This window comes from Dipteris shenzhenensis, chromosome 23 (genome assembly GCF_047967505.1).
Source record: "Dipteris shenzhenensis isolate YYH24624 ecotype China chromosome 23, Dip_SZ_1.0, whole genome shotgun sequence".
Lineage (NCBI taxonomy): Eukaryota > Viridiplantae > Streptophyta > Polypodiopsida > Gleicheniales > Dipteridaceae > Dipteris > Dipteris shenzhenensis.
In genome coordinates this window covers 19,194,833-19,213,417 of record NC_141618.1, presented here as the reverse complement: position 1 = coordinate 19,213,417, position 18,585 = coordinate 19,194,833, and the positions used below count along the sequence as shown (strand labels likewise).

At 43.7% G+C, this 18,585-nt stretch overlaps 1 protein-coding gene across 2 annotated transcripts; it reads right to left on the bottom strand.

Annotated features, from left to right (window-relative positions):
* Positions 1–3,196: 3,196 nt before the first annotated feature.
* LOC147887084 (Exostosin family protein) lies at positions 3,197–17,838 on the bottom strand. 2 transcript variants are annotated; one of them, XM_087394455.1, is made up of 9 exons: positions 17,603–17,825; positions 17,172–17,446; positions 16,703–16,849; positions 16,504–16,568; positions 16,309–16,378; positions 15,683–15,910; positions 15,389–15,532; positions 14,228–14,363; positions 3,197–3,587 (listed from the first exon to the last, which is right to left on the bottom strand). In XM_087394455.1, exons 1-9 carry the CDS (start codon positions 17,703–17,705, stop codon positions 3,358–3,360), a joined length of 1,398 nt encoding a protein of 465 aa, XP_087250581.1. In that variant the 5' UTR covers positions 17,706–17,825; the 3' UTR covers positions 3,197–3,357. The 2 variants fall into 2 exon arrangements, with proteins under 2 accessions (XP_087250581.1, XP_087250582.1); XM_087394456.1 differs by having other exon boundaries at positions 3,448–3,583; positions 14,223–14,363; positions 17,603–17,838.
* Positions 17,839–18,585: the final 747 nt, after the last annotated feature.

The window sequence follows — 18,585 nt, the reverse complement described above, 5'->3', positions numbered from 1 at the left end:
GGGAAAGCCTTAATGTTATGACCTTCTGATTGTTGTACACATCAACATAATTCCTACACAAAGGGCAGAAGACCCTTATTCAAGGAGATAAAGGTGTCCTTCCTATTCAACTCATTAACCGCATTCAAGCAAAGCTTGACTTATAGTATGGTAATGTAATGACAGCATTATAAATATCAAGCCCCTAAAAAGGGTGTGAGTTGCCACTTAATCTATCTTAAGAATGGGAAGCAAGCTTTAAATCCTGAAGAGAAGGAAAACATAATTTCCAATCTTTTGGACATACCATAGATTTAAAAATCAATCTAATAAGGAGAGTGTAGTGACAAATGCCTTGAGATAAAGGCCTAGTATAGGCCTAGTGTAAAGACATTTCTCGATACCCCAAGAAAAGCCTAGTGTAAAGACATTTCTCCCTACTCTAAGAAAAGAAGTGTATGGGTTTATCATGAAATGTATCAAAACTTACAACAAATAGTATATGAAGGGCTCGTGAAGGGTGTGCGTGTACTAGAGTTTGCTTATTAGAATTCTGCTTACATCTTCCATGAAGTCTCCCTTCACATTTATGTATGGTCGACTCTTCCAAATTCAATCTCACACATTAGGGAAAATTTTATGTCATGGGAACAAATCAAGAAGGCCCAAATCAAATGTGCGAAAGCAACAAAGAGATGTCTCAATTGAAGATTGAGTTCTTCTAAAGATTGATAAATAGAGACTCAAATCAACTTCAAGTCACAGCAAATATGTTTGCAATGAAGTACTACATAGCTTCTCTAGTAATTTTCATTACAAGAAGAGAACTTGCCAACAAAGAAGAATGCAAACATAGGTTACATTCACTAATAGGATTATAGATAATGCTAACATCTTGCACATTTAAACAATATTGCCATGACTATGTGAAATTGTTAATATTGAAATTGTTCCATGATGGACTTGTTATGTGACCTAGATCTTGATTGAGGGCTTTGACAAAGCCCTCAAGTTTTGTTGGGACATGGGACCAAGTGGTACAAATAGTAGTACGAAGCAATGTAATATTGACCAATAAAGATGTCACGATCTGTGATGTATTTCTTTCTCTATTTCTAGACTTATGGATGGTTTGATGAATGGACACTTGTGGAAGGGTATGCCCTTTCGACGGGACACTTGCCCTTTCGACGGGACACTTCCTAATGAGGCACAACCCTTCACAAGAGACATTCTATTGAAGAGACATTCCTATTGTAATGTACCCTCTCATCAAGGGTCACACCCTTCACAAGGGGTACACACCTCTTCATGCACATACCCTTTGGAGTACACACCTTTTCATGTGTGACTCTTCACTCTCTATATAAGAGAGACCCAATTGTATGGATGACACATCTACCCTACAGACATTCAAGCAATACAATTATTCCTTGTTCTCTGCTATCTCGGTCTCCTTTCTATTCCTTAGCACATTTCTAAATATAGTAAATCTAGGATTTCTTACAGTGGTATCAGAGCAAAATTCGCTCCTGCCTGTAGGAAATGCCCCCCACCTTCTAGCGCCGATCTGATACATCTTTTCTGCTAGAAGGATATCCTTGCACATTGTGCATGGAAGAGATGGAGAGGATGAGCGTAAAAATTTTAAGCGCCAACCTTGCCTAAAGTCATCTATGGCCTCTCCATCTCCCACACATCACGAGTTGATGTAAATGGACACGACAACAATCATCAAAAAGGTCCTGAAGGACATTTCTCAAAAGAAGGATGCCAGACCACACACCCCTTGAAGAAATAGCATGGCGACTTCAGGTGCTTGGGCTGTCCCAAAACCAAGGGACGCACCTTTTCCACCATCGGGGACACCTTTTGATGAAGAGTCTCGACTCCTCACTCAAGGGCCACACCCCATCGTGGAAAAAAGGACACACCTATTCATGTAGGGACACCCCTTTTAAAAACAGGGACACACCCCTTCATGAAAAGGTGCACCTATTCCAAGGGTCACACCCCTTCGAATAGGCACACCTTTTAGGCACCAAGCACCTATAAAAGGGTACCTAGAGGGGTAAAAAGGGAAAAAAAAAATAAACCCAGCCCCTACCCTTAGGTTTACCCTAGCTTCCCTAGGGTTAACTAAACCCCCAAATTAATTTTTGGGGCAACTAACCACTTTAGGCAGCCCCAACGAAAAGAGGCGCTCCTTTGATATTCCGTACGGCCTGCACCGTACGGAACTTCCCGCAGAAGCAGCCCGCCTCAGCCGATCTGCACGCCAGCCCCTGCGCAAGCCGATCTGCACGCCAGCCCCTGCGCAGCCCTAGCCGATCTGCACGCCAGCATTCCTGCGCAGCCCTAGCCGCGCCAGCACGCCAGCCCCCTGCGCAGTCAGTTGCCTCGCCAGCACACAACCCCCCCCTGCGCAGTCATTTGCCTCGCCAGCCTAACTACGCAGCCCTGCATTGCCATTGCGGCCCTGGGTACCTGCTATTTCCCTGCCAGCCTGCAGCGTGAAATCCGCGCCAGCCCTGCCTTACCTGCGAAGTCCAGCCCTGGGAACTGCAACCATGTGCCTATGCCAAGGGAGTACAAGGAAGAGAAGGGTGCATTACCATGCAAGGAATCCTTGTAGGCTAAGTGTAGAATGGGAAAGTGATCGACGAGTCAATTCAAGGGTCACAAATGAAGAGCATGTGTCAACAACATGCATCTTTATCAACCACCTTGCATGCATGCACACACTCATCTCTATCAGCCCTTGCATATATGTGTTCATGTAGCAACAAATTCTTAGGAGGATGCTCATTCCCCATTTGAGGGCCAATCTCATGTTGCATTTAACATACATTTAATCACACACGTTGCATTTAGAACAACCGGTTCATGACAGGTATCTCTGATTGGGATCCAAGAAGTTGGTGAATTTACATGTCCCACGCATGCTCAGCCATGCAAGGTATAATACATGTTGGGAAACATTGTGTAATGGATAACCACTAATGATCACAATAGCTAACTCCTTGCAATGTAAATAAACTCCTGATATATCTTCTAAATGAACATCACACCAAATATTTATGAGACCTTTCTTTACCTTCTTCATGCAAAGAATCATTGCTCGACTTTCATTTTTAAGAACAAGAAGCTGATTGGTTGAACTGGAGTTTAAAAAATTAGACAGGGAATAAAACTGATTGGTTGAGGTTGAACATGATTGCTTGAACCTCCAAATATTATACAGGGAATAGAACTTCCATTACCCTTCAGGGAACCACATTTTTTAGACTTCACAAATACAAGCTCTTATCCACAGAGGGTCAATTCATGATAGTTTATGGGGATGCACAAGCACATGTCCGAATTTAGAAAGTACCACTACGGTAGAGGAAGCGGAGGATGCCACCTTTCCATAGGAGAGAGTTTTCTATCTACAACAGATCCATTATGCAACCAAAATGTCTCTGCTGACTGATGAAAGCTCCTAACCTTTCGCTGGAGTTCCCATAATATGCCCGTCATTGCAGTACAACCTTCACTTTCTGGTGCATAAACAAAAAGACACCTTATCATTCGTCCTCGTACCAACATCTTCTCAATGTCACTATCTGCAAAAAGTTAGATGAGCACCATCAGCTACAACATAGAATATAATTAAAGAGTGATGAGATACACATGATTCAACCATTACCAAACCAACCAATTTTTGCCTTGTTAGAGCCATCCATGGAGCCCCAGGGTGACCTACAATGCAGAATTAGGCCAATGCATGCATGTGTGTGTGCATTCATACACGCGTGCATAAATTTTTACATGCATTGTGTACACGCGTGTATGCATTTATGCACACACGCACATAAAAATGGGAAGAGCTATGAATCGCATGCTATCCTTCCAATTCAAACAGACTACTGGTGCTAAGTTAGAACAAATGAGAGATTTTAGTAGCAGATCCAATAGACCTCTGCATCTTTCACACAGGCACAGACTCCAAAATTTTGTCACATAATGCTGTCTAAAAGAAACTGTTTCTTTGATGGACCCAACAATCTAGACTGACTGTCCACACACTACATGTCCCACAACATTTCCTGCACAGATTGAACCTTAGGCGTAAATATTCACCTTCTTCATGGCTTCTTAAAGCTCTTCATACCATAAACAGATAAAGAGAGGTCAGGCCAAAAATTGGCAGAAATTTTATTTTTCCCCCCCAAAAGAAAAGAACCTTCTATTAATGCTTGAGATAAAGCCAACCATACAAATCAGCCATGTGGCACTGATGGTGGAAGAAAGTAAAAACTGCTGGCTCGTGTCCAGCCCTGCTTCTAGAGAACCAGCTCACTGCCTAGGGAATCTCAGAATAGGGGACCAGCAACCAGGGTGGGGGACAATACAACCAGTGAATGCCTCGATCCATGAATATGTAGAATACACCTGCAGGCCAAGCCTTGCAGAAATGTGCATGCCTTTTGGCAGTCATCCAAAAACCCATTATCCCTTGCTCCCATGTGGCACACAAGCTATAGACAATATCCTGCCAAATGGGAGCAAGGGTGGCTGCTGCAGGTACTTGCTGCCCTCCCATCACCAAATTGCAATGTGCGATGCAGATGTTTGAAGGAGTAATATTGGACACCGGCTCCCAAACACCTCGTCAGGTGAGGGTACAGGCCGCTAACGACATGGAAGGATCGAGTCCTGCACCTCCATCTGGTAGACCCTCTCTCCAACAATCCTATAGGCTGGCAAGGCCATCTCGATCGAATAGGCATGACGTGGAGGATGGAGTCCTTAAGGTTAGGTAGTAATTGCCAATCCAACATCCTTCCTATAAAAGATCTCTTAAAGATATTGACTACTGAAACTTCAATAGAAACTGGACACAGTGAACTCCCAAGCCAATGTCATGGGTGAAGAGGCTGTGAGCACTGCACCAAAATCTTGCCTATGTTAGTTCGCCCCCAAAGAAAAAGGATAGGTGGAGGCAGACCCCGGCAATTACCCCGATCGAGCCGAGGATTGCATGCCCAGAGACTCCTCAAGCCAAGGATTGCATGCCAAGGCTAGCAAAAAAAAAAGGGAAATATGCCAACCAGGAAAGCTTGCAAAGCAATTTGGCAAGGCCTAGTCAACAAAAATTCATTGGTTCCTATTGGTTGGATTCTTCAGCCCCCTAAGCCTTGAGCAACCAATGTTGTCCTGACCCTAGGGCCTCCATTTTACTCCCACCATTCGTGCTTGTCGACCTTGGAGCCCTTGCTGCTGCTACTGCTACCTCTTTCCCCAAGCACTCTAGGTCTCTTACACTTCTTCCTACGGAGAAACTAATGCCTAACTCCAAAGCCCCTAATTCTACAACATCCTGATCCCCAAGTGTGAGGTCCCTCTTCGTCAAAGAACACCTCTTCCATAGGGGGATGAACCTATGCCTTTGAAAATGTCGAAGGTCCCCCTTCCTACCCAAGGGGTTTAATATCAAGAAACAAATTTCAAACTTTCTAGTATAACAATATTTGTAAGACCATATGTAATTAGGGGTTACTAGGCAATTGGTGAAGTAGCTTTGTTTTAGAAGCTATTTGGTGATATGGATGAGCGCATGGATAGGCATGTTGTCGTTTATTGTGACAAGATGAGCAACACATAGCTGGCTAGTATCTAAGTTTATCATGTTGTCACATTGAAGTACATTATTATTTGTGCAAGAGAAGGTTCTAGTCGAAGATATTGATCTCGTCTATGTCAGCACAGAGGATCACGTGGATGATATTTTCACAAGGCATTCGGCATTGAGAAGCTTCACAAATTCAAAGGCTTACTTGGGTGCAAAAGATGGAATTGAGCTTTGTGATTGAGCATTCACATTGATCAAATGCGTGGGTGATCACATATTTATGTCACCAGCATGCTGCCAATGAATAATAGATGTTTGACAACTACTATGTGTACTACAGTTGTGGCATAGTTACTATGTCAACACGTGTATGTTGTAGGTTCACACTATGGACCATGCATGTAAAGTTATAGGGAGTTCTCCTTTCGTAAGAAAGAAGAAATGAGACCATCCAAGAACAAGGTGATGAGTTTACGCCTTCAAGTCAAAACCCATCACACATGGATTATAATCCAAGTGCAAGAGGACGAGAGGAGACTCTTGTTAATAAGCTGATTTTCCAGCTTAGCAATATGATTGAGCAGTCCATTATGACAAGATTAGGGACTAAGAGGACTTTAAACTTTGGGGATGAAGAGTTGAGTAGCCCTTCTAAGAGATCCAAATTCCAACCACGAGAGAGAATTGAGTTTCCCAAATATGATGGGGCAAGGGAGGCTAACAAAATCCTCCATTGGATTCGCCATTTTGAGCTATACTTTGCCCATCAAGACAAGATCGAGCAAGAGAAGCTTGCTCTTGCCACGTTGCATCTACAAAAGAATGCTCTAATGTGGTGGTCTTTGTCACAAATAGGAAAAGAGTCTATTCATGAATGGGCTAAGTTTGTGGAGCAACTGAAAGCCACTTTCATGCCACCGAGGCATGAAGAGAACCTAACCTTTCATTGGGACAGGTTTAGGCAGTTCGATAATGAGAGTAATGCAGATTTTACAGCCAGGTTTTGGAAACTCTCTCTAGAGTTGCCCGAAAAGAGTGAGGAAGATAGGAGAAAGAAGTATTTAGCAGCCTTAAGCCCAAAAGTAAGATACAAGGTTGAAATGTTTAACCCGACCACGCTTAAGGACCTCACTAAGCTGGCTGAAATAGCCTAGAGGAAATTGAATCCTCGTAAACCCTTCAATAAGAAGGGTGGGTCAACATCGAAGACCAACAACATACCCACTTTTAGGAAACCAAAACGGTTTAAGAATAATAAAAGGAAGGGTAAAGCTCTTGTAAGGAATGTGAATAGCCAATCACGTTGATAAGACAAAAAAAGCAATAAAATACTAGCACTATGAATAATGTAGGGAGACACATAGGTGCACATAGTTAGCTAGTGATGGGTTTTTTTATGGCTCCAAAGACATCTTTTTCCAAAAAAAGATGATATGATGTAAATATTTGACTATGAAATAAAATGTTTGTAGGAACTTCCTATGGGAAGTGATGAAAACGCAATATGGATGCACTCCAAAGTAATGTACCCATGTGTGACGGGGTCGGTGGTTGAATGTCAAATGTAAAAGTCTCTTGTGTCTTTCTTACGTGCGGTAAATCGTCTTCTGTGCATGGAATGTTGTCATGTCAATATCTGTGTTACATCCAATGTGGTAAATGTGTGGGCATGCATCAAAATACCTTGTTTTGAACGATGGTTGTGTGCTAGTGAAATGTGACCCCAATTGTGTGAGCAATGGGCTTGGTGCAATGTTTTTTGAGGCAAGGTAGAAGAGTAGTAAAAGGAGGCAATGACGTGGAAAATTTACGTAGAGAGGTGGCTTGCATGAGGAAGCTACGATTTTACGTGGAGCCAATGCTACAATACGTGGGGACTTGGCTCATTACGTGGGTGGCATGAAGGATTTTCCAAAAGGAGTTGACGCTGCGTTATAGAGGGGGAGCGCAGATTGTAGGAGAGGGGAGAGAGGCTTTCCAAAAAGCAGGAGAGAAGGTGACGACTCTGGTTTTTTTTAGAAGAGAAGGAGGTGTGCACAGATTGCACGTCACTGGTGGTCTACACTGCCTTCTATGCTGATTGTGAGAGAGAGCTTTGCTTGTTTGAGGCGCTCGTACAAAGCTTGCCCCCCCTTCACTGGAATTATGTCATTGGAATTTGAAGAGCTGTTGATCGCTTGTTCTTGAGGTGAACGAGAATTTGAGGAGCAGATGCCAAAGGATTGCGCAAGAGACTGCTCATACACTAAGGAGAGATTGCTGCATACGTGAAGACAACGCTGATTGGGAAGTTGCCCATACGTGTGGACAAGGAAAGGTGAGTGTTGGGGTAAAGGCACATTACCACCCTTTAAAATGTTACGACCCCTATGACTGTCTTAAGACAGTCATAGGGTGAATACCTAATCCTAATAAAACTCTTGAGTTTGTGGTGTGGCTCAACACATTTTACACACCCACACTACTTGTGTCTCCCTCTCCTAACGTTCCACCCCCTCTCTTTCCCTCACAAGTGGTATCAGAGCCTTCCTCTCCCTCTCACTCCGGTCTACCCCTCCCTCTACCCCTCCCTCTCCCCTCGGGCCTCGTGCCCTCAACAGCGAGCAGGGCATGGCAGCAGCGACCAGGGCAGCAGCGCGCGAGCAGGGCCCAGCCACGCGCGCGCAACGCGCAGGAGCAGCTGCGCGCAGCATTTGCGCGAGTAGCTATAGCTGCAGTAGCAGCTAGCTGCTGCCAGCTGCTACTAGCTACAAGGCGGCCGCAGCCAGCCGTACGCGGCTGTACGGACGCCACGACAGCCAACCGTACCGGCTGTACGGACGCCGCGACAGCCAGCCGTACCGGCTCTACGGATGCCGCGATAGGCAACCCTCAGCCAGACCTTCGATTTTTTTTTGGGATCCGTGCCCTCGCAGGTACAAAAATTTCAAAAAAAAATTTTGGGGATCCGTGCCCTCGCAGGTACAAAAATTTCAAAAAAAAATTTTGGGGATCCGTGCCCTCGCAGGTACAGGGTACAGCAGGTACCCTGCGCAGGTACAGAAGGTACAACAGGCACAGATTTTTTTTGGGGGAAGAAGGAAAAGAGTGAGAGCACTCTGCTCTTTTGCGTGGTACTTGCAAGTACACGCAAGTACAGAAGTACAACGAGGCTTTTTCTTAATGCATTCCCGGAATTTTTCAGTTCTAAAACTGTGTGTTTGAGGTACAGCAAGTACACTCGTGTCTCTCGTGCTTGAGGTGACTAGTGCCACAGTGTGTGGTGGTTGCACAGTTATTTTGTTTCGGGAAGGTCAGATGCCTTAATTTGCAGAGGGCTTTTATGCTTTTGCTTAGTGCAAATCTCAGTTTTCGGGTGACAATTTCAAAGGGCTTTTGCCTGGAAGTGTATGCAGTGTATGCCTTGAGGCAGTGTGGAGCCAGGGTGCCCACATTGGTCTCGTTTTCCGCACTGTATCAGTGACATTTCTTTGTAGGTCACATTTTGTGTACGGCACTTAGAAAATCTCAGTTGAGCCACGCTTGGCCAGGGCGCATCGAGTTTACTCGGTCCCTAACTGTCCATCGTTGACAGTGCTCAAAAGATTTCTTTTCGGTGTTTGTACGTTGGGATCTGTGTTGCTACTGTGCACACAGGCAGTTTATGCATTACATTGTCAGGTGAAGGTGCCAGGAAAGCGCTGTATTTTGTATGCTACCTCAGTGTTGAGGTGTTTTTTTTTTTTTCACTTGGTACAGGTGTCAAATCAAGGGGCTTTTGCCCAGATCTTGCTTGTGAGCACTTGAGTTACTGTTTGAGAACTTCAGATGCCTTTTATCCCCTTGGCAGAAGGGTGATTGTTTGGGATTTGTCCCATACTTTGTTGCAGGTTTTGTGACAGGCTGAGGTGTTTGAAGCCTTTTTTCAGTGGACAAAACAGTGTATGACAAGTGGTTTATGCATATAAAATCAGTGCAATACCTCATCTGAGGTGGGAGAAGTGATCAGGACATCAGTGTTTTGTGTTTCGTCAGATGATGATGCACTTGTAAAGCACTTGTGGAACAGCTGCAGCATTCTGTAGTTACTGTTTTATGCCTATTTGAGCACGGTACAGTGTGTCAGAAGGTACAGTGACTGGAGGGAAATTTTTCTGTTTTGCTGCAGGTTTTTTGACAGTAAAAAACAGCACTATTGTGAGTGCTCCTGGCTCTTGATAGAGCAGGTTTTTCTGAGAAATCAGAATTTTATTTAATCATTTTTTTGACTTACAGAGAGTCAGGCACTTTCCTTATCTGATATGGCATCAGGGGGAAGTGAATCTTCAATACTGAACATAAAGAAATTGGAAGGGGCACACAATTATGCATTATGGGCAGAACAGTGTTTGAATGTACTTCTCCTAAAGAAGATTTCTAAGCCCATAAGGGTGAAGGGTGTCAAGCCATCTGGGATGGCAGATGATGAGTGGGAGGAGCTTGATTTGTCCGCAAGGGCGGCTATCATGCTTACTCTCACTGATTCTCTTGTGTTCAATGTTCAGGCAGAAAAGACCTCTTATGGCCTATGGCAGAGGCTAGAAGAGTTGTATGCCCAAAAGAGTTCAGCCAATAAGGTTTATTGGTTGAAGAAGCTTGTCGACCTTCGCATGAAGGAAGGTACAGCTATGACCTCACACTTGAGTGAGTTCAATGCCATCTTTACACAGCTTATCGCACAGGGATTGAACCTTGATGAGGAGTTCAAGGCTACTTTCTTGTTGTGTACCCTCCCTGAGAGTTGGGACACTTTCAAGACCACTCTGTCAAATTCAAATGTCACTCTTATATATGCTGATGTGGAGAGCTCTCTCCTTATGGAGGAGATGAGCAAGAAGAATAATATGGACAGCAAGTCTTCCAATGCTTTGCAGGTACAGGAAAGAGGTAGGACTCAGCAGAAGGGGAGATCTGCTGGCAAGTCCAAATCCCGCAATCATTCCCGTGGCAAAAAGGATATTGAATGCTTTTACTGTGTGAATCTCATGTACTCTCTACCACATTGCATTCATCCACCTTCTCTCTCCCACCTTACATGTAGGTCGAAATACAAACAAGTACTCTCAAGAGGGCGCTCTTCCCCATAAGAGGGCCAATTGGCATTCAAATTCTGCATTCATTGCACACATTTGCATTCTCAAAAAGTCTGGTTCTTCACAAATGCTTCTAGATATATAGTGTGTCGTGTGGCTTTTGAAGTAAGACCTCTTATGTATTCCCCATTCTCCTATGAGTTAGAAGAAAGCTGCAACAAAGAATCTCCTCCCCTATTCCCCGCAATATTTTCAAATGTCACTCTACTACACCCTCAATGCATGTTGTTACGAGAAGCAAGTTCTTTCAATCGTCTTTTGCTATTGAAGGCAATGTGTCACTAGTGAATGGGGGCATGTTAGCCTTTTTTGTTATCGTGTCCTTCCATAGTGGCATGTATGGTGCCAACAAGGTCATCACCATCCATTCCCAATGATGTGATCTCTCCATCGCACAAGACACGTCTCATGCCACCTGTAGCCCTAGTTGGTATTGAACCTTAGTATCTGCATAGGGAGACTAAATATTCCACCTAGAGAGATTTGGAAGGGCGGGGATGGTGATGGGTTTTTTTTTCCCCCCCCTTTGGGAGGGGGGGGGCTTTTGGGAATGGGAGAGGTGAAGCTCCTTGCAAGCTTTCTTCTTTCTCATACAAGAACACACAAGAGGTCGAAGGCTGAAAATATACTTTTTCTTCTCTTAAAAACCAATACACACATACAAGATAAGTGAACACTATATTATATAGAAGTGTTTGACAACCAACCATAGAAGCTCAATATTGTGAATCCAAAGACTATGTGCATTGGCATATCGACTATGCCATAACTCTAGTAGGCTAAAGTAGTTGTCAAACAACTCTCACTTCTGGCAGCATATCAAATCGTATCATCCATCAACCGCAAGTGACTCACCAACATGTATAGTACTTGAGGAAGCTCGACTCATCATGTACATCAAGTAATGATGAGCTCATCAAGTAACTCCATCACAGCCTACAGCGTGCTAGCTTAGGTCTAATTCACAGTCTAATGATGTAGAAATGCCACCTTTATAGGTGTGGGGCTGGCATCAATTACAAGTCTACTTATGGGATGGCCAGCCTATGATGCCACGTGGCAACTTATGACTCCCCTTACTAAAAGAACTATTTATTTACAAACCATTAAAAGGCCCACCATTCTAAAAGCTAACCAAGTAAATTTACCCTTTGTTACAATCACAGTCTCCCGTAATGATCAAATCATTAACACAGATGAACAATAGCATGATCCCCTTATCTATCTTTGTTACATAAAGTGAGAAAGCTATTGTATCAATCTGAAAATCAATCGTGACAAGATATTGTCCTATCTTGTCCCACCATGCTCTACATGCCTACTTCAAGCCCTACAAGGCTTTTTTGCAGCCTGCATTCATTATCGGTGTTACCATGATCCTCATATCCTGGTGGCTACAGCATACACATCCTCAACATCAAATAAATCTTGACGGAAGGGCTGCGTTGAAGATTTGTTGGCCAAGAGATTCGCATCTGCTGTCTTGGAGATTCATTGGCCCAAAGACCCATTCTGCCAGGAGAATATTATCTGGGAGGCCATGGACAAGAAGGGGTTCCAATTGAACCCTTCTTGCTCAAACAAGAAGTCTCCATCAAAGAAATGAGGTTTAAGCTATTCAAATGGTGACTTCAGGGGGGAGAGGAAAGGAAAAGAAAAGGACAGCATGGGATAATGCGATGACAAGGTTGAGGTGAGAAAGCAAGCAAGAGCAGAAAAGGGGGCTGGTTGTTTAATCAAGCTGCTCAGCCATATAAATACTTCAGGATCTCCCATGCCTCATGTGCGGTCTCCGCAAACTGGATATCGGGCATCACTGCATCTACCGTCGTCCCAATACACTCGCTTGGTCTGCCAGAGTTGTGAGTTTCCCAGTGGCATATACCACGCCACCAAGTTTCAGATTTGTTCCTTCCGTCACCTCCTAGATTTCCCTGACCACCAACGGCTCCGAATCTTCAATTTCCAGATCAAATAGCTGGTCCCTTTCAACTTTCCAGCCTCACCGAAATTTGGAATGATTGAACTGGATGGCATGGTTGGGTGTACATGACCCGAAGTCTCTTATCATTTCCTGCACTCACTGCAAGCCAACCAAAAACACGCCTGAATATGGAAGCTCCTCCAACCTTAGCAAGAGCATAACCCTTCAGAGTGAAGGCAGGTCTTGGTCGTAGAACTCCTTGGCTCTAGCTCATTAACTTGACTAGAAACCACAGCTATCCCTAATTTTGAGAACCAGGCTCTGATACCATGTCGGAGCATAAAAGATCATGCATCCTATAACATGCAAGGTCCGGACAACATGTCAAACAAAGAGAGCTTGCTTGCTACAGACGACTCCCTACAGCAGAAGACTCCCCAAGATCACACAACATCACTTGAGACAACAGCCCACTTTATGTGTATACATGTAATGAAAGAACACTTCAGATCTGGAAGGAGGACAGTTAGATGTACAGCCAAAAGAATATAGATAGATGTAGAAATCCACGTACAAAACCTGTCAAAAGTTGTATGGACACCTGCAGCATACTACAACCGAGGTAAGGCACCTAATATGGCCTCGTATGCTGCACCAACTGCTGGTGTAGACTCTTCCTCTTCGGCCACGTGCCTTTCTATAGCTACCAAAGTGAGTCCTCTAGCTCCCCTCTTGAACACCACCCTGGCTCGTCTACTTGAATTAGAACTGCGTTCTGTGGAATGCTGGACTGAGCTGTTATGAGAGGCCCAATTGACCTTCTTTTATAAGGCCCCAGGACCGGATGACCTGGCCAGTCTGTAAACTGTACAGACCAGAGCCGACTGGCCCCAAATCTGACCCAACCAGACCACAGACTGCCGACTGCAGTCTGTAGGACTGCCAACCAGCTCCTTCCCACTTTTTGCTGGTATTTACCCACCCCGTTGGTCCACGGTTTGGAGGACATAGATATGCTGCAGCCGGATTGCTGCTCACGTCGCCCCTCTCCATCCCTTGGATTCACATCCCATGCTGCATGTCGAGTCCTCATATGAGGGCTCATAGGTGGGCTGTAACCCAGCACGTTACAGTTGGAACTTGTTCTACCCTTGGAGTTCTTACCAACCTATCATAAAGGCCATAAGTTGGAGATGGTTAAGAGTTACATGTCCTTGGGGCAGTTCATACAAGGCTGTCATAAAGGCCACAACTTGAGGATGGTTAGGAATTACATGTCCCTGGGGTAGTTTTAATCAAGGGTTGATCATTTATAGTAAAGTAAAGCTATGGTAGCTTACAAAGTCAAGCTATATTAGGCATGTTACGTCTTCTCCTTACATGGTCTATAAAAAGACATGCATCTCATTTAGGATTATGTCTTGCCATGTCACAAGCCTTCCCTATGCAAGAAACATTTTGAAATTACGTTCGACTGTGTGCATCATGTTTATCTCTAACCCGACAACAAAACAATCCATTAATTTGAGTCTAAGCAGCATACAAGGAGGTACAAATAAAGGATATTTGCTCAAGATAATTGCCTATATACATAACCTGATATAGATCTCAAGTAATCCAAAAGTTCTTCATTGATTCTCGTGGATGGCCACTTGATAGAAAATTGAGAATAGTCCAAAACATTCTGAAAGGGTAGTTCAATCTGATCTGATAGGATCACTGGCACGCATTCCTGTCCACACCATTACATCATCACTTAATATAAAATGGATGCAATTTTGCAATCACGACATTAAAGAAAGATAGCAATACACAAAAGAACCTCATTTTACCAATAATACATTTAACGCAAGACCGGACACTTGAGATGTTATTTTGAGACATAAGTCATAAAGGCAAAATAAGATTCACCAATATAGCAAGGAAAGAAAACTGCAATGAGACCCCGGGATATAAATTGGAGAGAAACACTGAACGTGAACCCTATGGAAAGGAGAGAAAACTGCAGTTCAAAGAAAAAGACAAATTTAAATGTTTAAGATCTCTAATTTTGGCATGATGTTGTAAGATTGGCATCAAAACACCAGCACAACAAAAGCAGTCTTTGCTTCATGAAAGTCAGCTCACAATGCATTGAAGCAAAGAGTTCATCATAATATCTGACTAATCAGGTTCAATCCATATTGGCATTGGATCCTCATCTCTCTCATCTCCAAGGGGTAGAGGATGAGGCAGATTGATGCAACCATTCTTGAGTCATGGTGGGTAGCACTCTAGACCTGGGCGATTAGTTGGTGCCAGGTGGTTGGGGCAGTTTTCTAGGACAATCCCTTAAATGACAATCCTAGACAGTGTGAACAGGTTTCATATCATGTCATTTCTAACCTGGCAAAACCAAGGGGTTATAGTTCATCTCACTCACGTTTCTTTCCAAGGGCAAAGCTAGATGAAGCATCACACATCATCTCTCCAGAGTCCAGGTCACTCCCATCCAAGCCAAGTATTGTCCCCCACCCAGCTGAGAATGGTTCTTAACAGCTTGACTGAAGCCCTATTACTGTTACACCACTCCCATCAATCAAACTTCAGGCCTCATCATAGGACTTTAAACTTAGATTTGGAGGCTGAACCCATCCAGTCCCAAATACAAATTGGTAACTTCCTTTCAAATTTAAAGTAGTTATTTCAAAATTATCCACTTCTTATGTACACGATTCTTTTGCAACACTTTGATAAGAATTAGGAGTAGGTACGCACAACAAAAAAAGATTCATAAAGTCGAAGTGTCCATGATGATTCTCCACGTGGAGCTAAACAAAATTTGGCATTACGTAGATGCTCAAAGTATTCTCTTCTGCTAAACTTCATGGGACCACTAAAGGCCAGTTCTGGAGCTTCCAACTGCATTAAAACAAGCTACATGAGCCTCAAACACAAACCAATAAGTTTCAAGTTCACGTAGGCAGTTTCCAGACAAGTTCATTCAATTGTTAATAAGAAGAGTTTTATTCAGCAAGATTGTCATCATGTGGTCAACGAGCAGAAAAGAACCTGGTCTGGAAAACTTTTAGCAAGTTTTATCAGTTGAAGTCGGCCAGATTTTCCCTGTGCACGACCCAAAAAATTTGCAACAAGTTTCCTCTGTACTAAAGGTATTGGCTGAACCAAACTGTCTGATGGCGATACGAAAAAGGATATGGTATCATCAACGTTGCCTGGAATAATGATATCTTTCCAGGTATTAAATGCACTCGTTCCGCGTTTGTCTGTTCGATCCCCCTATTCATTGAACTTACTTTTAGAAATATGGCCAGCAGAGGCTACCATGGAATTAAGGCAGGGTAAAATGGTATTTGAAGGTGCTCAAAAGGAAAATAAATTTAAAAACACTCAAATACTCTAATTTATCTCCCTCCTTAGAACAAACAGTTTGAAGATCTGTTTGCTTTGGAAAGAGACTTCTTTTTGTTGTCATCTCTGCATAATAGTTACAAACTTCACAAGAAGAACCCTCTCAAAGGTCCAACCCAAAGAAGACAGAAATTAAATCCGGTCCGTCCAGCTTAACGCTTGCATTGATGGAAGAAGTATTTAAGGCAAACTTAGCAGTGAAAGTAAATTATGCAGGAACTAATGCATAGGAATGTGAATTGCCAATTTATATATCCATCACATACCTCAGGTGTGAGAAAGATGGACCTATTCAGATATATATTCCAATTCTTGAACAAATGAGCCCCAGCTCCACTGCATTTCGCCACCAAAAATGCTGCAGCTCAGACCATGATGCAACCTATTGAATGTTCAGACAAAATTACCCACCTTGTAGATAAAGCTGACACAAAAAGACTCTCTAGCCAAGAAAAAAGTACCTCGGAAAGACAAAAACGTGATCCCGTCCACCTGAGCGCCTAAAATATGGCAGCTGTTGCAAAATCTGTAATCGCAACCCAAGCAAAAACAACCTTTAAATGGGATCTTGGATTCACAAAGTCACAAGACGTAATACCGATGACACAAGAAAAAGTGATGCTATAATCGACAATTTCAGAAATAAAAATGACTACTGGCCTGCACATAATTATGGTTGATCTCTTTGTCATTCAGCCCTCCGTTCATTCTCACACATTTCACGTACGTGGGTACAAAAAACAATTGTGCCTCGTCCTTTATAAGTGTTCGAAACTTTGATTTTAGTAGAAATTGATGAATCTTGACCTGCCCACAAACATAAAAGAACTCAGTGCCGCTCAGAATCCAGATGAGAATACTACTTAAGAACCTGAGATTGTTTTTTATGAATGTAATAGTTGAAACTTTTGAAGTCACGCTTCCTTGTACAACCAAGTATGTCCCCCCATACATTTACATTGTAAGACATAAACATCATAATACATTGCTAGCAATTCTTTCGATATTAATTATTATAGGACTGGATAGGAAATGACATAATCGTGTCACCGTTCCCAATCGCACAAGTTCTCATTTTTTATGGTGAAAAGGCACAATGTGCATCCAAATTCAAAGATAAGAAAGTTACCTGCGCACCCCATTGGCCCTTTTCGCAGGAACTTGGATGGATATTGTGGTCACGGCCGGACATGAGCTCCGTCAGACCCGGAACCTCCCAATCCTGGTAAACGTAAATGCGCAAAGAAAGATGAGAACCAAAGCCCTGATCCGGCCAGCTGTTGCCGGATCCAAACACATCCTTGAAGGAGCCGTAATGCCTGTAAGCTCCACTGGGAAGAAGCAGCTGGAGTGAACTCGAATGCCGATCACAGGAGTGCAAAGACTCGTCGATAAGATGGGTAACTGGAGAGGGGGAGAACAAAATGTAAGACCCAAGTTCTTCCTTTGCGTCTCCTTGTTAGCCATATCCTTGTTTGCCAGAAAGGATGAAAGGAAACCTTTGTAACTACTTGTAAAAGTGACTAGAATGAGTGCAAGAAGGAAACCTTTGTAACTTACTTGTAAAAGTGACTAGAATGAGTGCAAGAGCTCCAACGAGAGAGAAAGGAGTGCAGATTGGAGGACCTCCTTTGGGCTTGGCACTGCTCAGCAACCCCATCATGCTCCACTGCCTTGCTTTTTGGCTTAGCTTGGCAACATTCTACTTGCATGTCAACATGTCCTTTGGAAAGAGAAAACAAAGTGTACCCTCTATATATATGTATAGCTTTGGGAGAAAGAGAATTCGAACTTGTTTTACGGACGTTTACATACCTCCCAATGCCTCCGGTAGTGACAATAGTAAAATACAACGATTGCATTTATTGTAAGAGCTCACCAGCCTCTTGCTCTTTAGCACATTTGAGGCCCTTTACACACCAAAGAGTGCTTGCCCATCATAAATGGGGGGAGCCAATCACGATGCTCCATTGGTGTGGATGGGCTCCACCTTTACACACATGGGGGGAGCCAATCACGATGCTCCATTGGTGTGGATGGGCTCCACCTTTACACACAGCAAAAATTTTGGGGAGTTCAAAAGCTGAGTCAGCTGCCACCTCGTGCCCATGATAAGAGATTTCTTGGGCAAGCAACTTTGGCTGCCCAAGTTTGAGCACCCATTTTTCAACCAATCAGATTCAAGTGCAGGATCATTTCCCACTAAGTGCTCCCTTTTTATGGTTTGGTTGTGTGCAACCACCTTGAGCTTTGGGCGGACGATGGGCAGTTGCGCAGGCTCATGGGCTACCCCCTCTCAAATCATGCCTCCTCAAGTGGCGGCCACGCAAGCTAACGCCCCTTCTTGGACGTGGGTGGGCATCAGTGTGTGATTAATCGGCCTAAGTTTTTTACTCTCATTTTCGATACCCCGCTCCCTAGTTGATGCAACTGACACATACCAGAGTGCAAGCTAGAGACCCCCTGACAACCCAATGCAGAAAGGCACACAGAGAAGCGCAGACGCACAAGCATCCTCGACGGGAGCGTGGAGCAACAGAGGC